The 2821-nt window shown below is 39.6% G+C and overlaps 1 protein-coding gene across 1 annotated transcript in view; it reads right to left on the bottom strand.

Moving 5' to 3' along the window:
- Positions 1 to 803: 803 nt before the first annotated feature.
- Positions 804 to 2821, bottom strand: part of CPB1 (carboxypeptidase B1) — a 34234-nt gene continuing 32216 nt past the window's right edge. The window contains exon 11 of the mRNA XM_006917465.1: positions 804 to 1175. Within this exon, the coding sequence (XP_006917527.1) occupies positions 988 to 1175 (188 nt within the window). The 3' untranslated portion in view covers positions 804 to 987. The remainder of the gene's footprint in view (positions 1176 to 2821) is intronic.

Below are 2821 nucleotides of genomic sequence, written 5' to 3'. Positions count from 1 at the left end.
CATACCTTAGCATTGTTGATGTTTTAAAAACTGATCATGTCATTTACAACTTAATGTCTTTAATGGCTTTTCATTGTTCCTAGACCAATGTTCCAAATTCCTGACATGATTTCTAAGCTCTGACTTCTAAGCTCTCCCCACCTCTCTCCTTAGCCCCTACAAGTGCTCTTCTCTCCCCAAGTCTCTAAGTTCTGCCCTCTCTAACTCTCTTCTTTCAGGTTCTGAATAGTCACAGGGCCTAGAAGGGGTGCTCCCTTTGTCCAGCTAATTGTGACCTATTCTTCAGATTTCAGCACTTCCTGAAAGAGCCTTCTTTCCCACATCAGGTGGGTAGACTTTTTATATGTTTTTTTTAGGTAGTTTGTCCAACACTTGTTTAATGTAAATTAAATCACAAATTATTAAATAATAGGTTAAATAGCTAATTATTTGTTTCATGTCTGCCTGTATAATCACCACTAAGGGCGGAACCGTTATCTTTCTTTCCCATTGCTCTGTCCTCAATTGCTAAGCGTGGAGTAGACCGCTCATAAAATAACTTGAATGAGCTGAAATGAAAGCTAAACCAAGGTGGGGTTTTTCACCTATACTGCATTTTGCAATCTTAAATTTCCCCTCATATTTCTTCATCTTCGCAAGCCCGGCATTGTAACCCATGCACTTCTGTATTCTGTCAGAGTGTTGGCCAATCCCCCAAGGACTTTAGCTTTTATATTGCTCACCTGCATCTTTACCTGTGCACAGCTTGTTTAGTCATTCGTTCACATCATTTTTTTTCTCAAAGAAGTAGGCAATCTCTCAAGTTTTCCAATTATAATGATTCATGTTTATTAGGACAAATATTAAAAGATCCAAGTAATTTAATAGACCCAGAAGCTTAAAAGAAGGATTGGGATCTAGCATCATCGAGGCAAACAAAACTTAGAATTCGAGATAGAAAAGAAATGAAGTGTGAGCATTTAGATATAAGGCTCTCAGCATTCTTGACTAGTACAGGTGTTCCAGGACATAGCTGACAATGTGTTTGATCGCCAGCATCGTCTCCTCACAGGTTGGCTGGATCTGGGATTCAGGAAGGGCAAAGCCGTATCTGCCTGTATCCCGGAGTTCAAAGGTGAAGGAATATTTGATTCCTTGGTCATAAGCCCAGTCGTCAGAGCCTCCGGCAGCAGGATCTGAAATGTGCAAACAGCAGAAAGAAATCTTTACATCTGGGAGGAAACGTTTTAAAATGTCAACTTCCTTTTATAATTGTAGATGCTGCACTGTGCAAAATAATATAGGTAGGCCAGTTTGCCAGTAAACTGGATCACAAAAGATATGGGGGGCTATTTTAAAAAAATTAGTCCAATCTTATCTCTAAGCCTACTTTGTGGGAACGATGTGTTTAATACACTAGGAAGTAGGTAATTTGTAATATATAAACTTCTCAGTGTGCTTGTATGCTATGGTAAACTTTGCTATCTAGTATGCAATTTGTTAAATATATATATAAAATTTCTGAGAAAAAAAATGTGTCTCCCAGGAAAATAAAGAAAGCTACGTGGTGATTGGTGAGAGGAGAGGACTCCAAACCTGCTGAAACTGCAGAATGATGAAACTGGAGCAACTAGAGGGCAGGGCTGTACCTTCATTTCTGTTTCCTCAGGGTCTCGCATATGTTCTGGCACAGACTGGATATTCATTCAGTTATTCATTCAATAACAGTTATAATGTCACTACCTCATAGCTTATGTATTCATTTATTCATCTACTTGTTTGTTCATTTTTTTCATTCATTCATTCATTCATTCATTATCTATTTATTCAGTCGACAATTGTACAGCCCCCTGAGCAGCAGGCTTACCTCTGGAAATGTCAGGACAAGCAAAGGACTCCCTCCAAAGGCTTACAGTATAATGAAAAATTAAACCTCATTGAAATAGTTTGAATAAAATATACAAGAAGTTCGCAATGTATGGATAGATGGGTAACTTTTGCTAGAACCCCTCAAGAAAATAACGTATTCCATCTGATTCAGAGCAGTTTTAAAAAGGACAAGAATATGGAAAACTGTATTCTACGTAAAGCTGTAAAAAAATAGCCTCAGGTTTGGAGCCTCTCCATCTGCAGTGGAGGCCCCTTGATGACAGGATTGGGCTTTTTCTCTTGTATTTTTAGTTCTTTCAGAACTGGGGCAGAAAGAAATCATGCAAAGGCAAAGGAAAATATAGGTAGAAACTGAAAACAGAACCTGAAGAATGTACTTTCCCAGTGAAATCTAAACTCTCTAGCATCCAAGGCTCTACGGTCTAGCCCCAACCTAATTCTCTTGCTGTGTGTCTCTTGTCACTCGTCTGTACACACTGAGTGACCTGTCAAGAGGGACTGGTTTGAGCCTGAAGTAGCCCTCGCACTGTAGTCTTTTAGCCAGGAAAACACTCCCTCTTATGCTTTCCTCAAGCAATTGTCCTTCCAGATAAAGCTTCTGTGTCATCATTCTGGAGAGTCATCCCTGACATTGTGGGCTGGGTTGGTTAGTTCTTGGGTGTGCTCTTTCCTTGTGCATCCTTCTGCCCCAGCACTACATGGCTATGTTCATTTTTCCTGCTTTCCTACTGTGAATTCTTTGGAGACAGTGCTGGTCTCCTTCCTTCCCTTTCTCCTTTCCTCTTGCCTGCTCTCCATCTTTCCTTTTTTCCCTAGCACACGTAGTAGGTGCTCAATAGATGTTTACAGAGAGCAAATGTTTCTGTGGGTTGAGAGGGATATTTCTCTCTTTTTTTTTTCGAAACAGAAAACTGATGACAAATTTTACAAAAAAAATTAACTGTCACCAAAA

The sequence above is a fragment of the Pteropus alecto genome, unplaced genomic scaffold (genome assembly GCF_000325575.1).
Source record: "Pteropus alecto unplaced genomic scaffold, ASM32557v1 scaffold75, whole genome shotgun sequence".
Taxonomy (NCBI): domain Eukaryota; kingdom Metazoa; phylum Chordata; class Mammalia; order Chiroptera; family Pteropodidae; genus Pteropus; species Pteropus alecto.
Note: the sequence above shows the minus strand (reverse complement) of the source record. Positions and strands in the feature narration are given on the sequence as shown.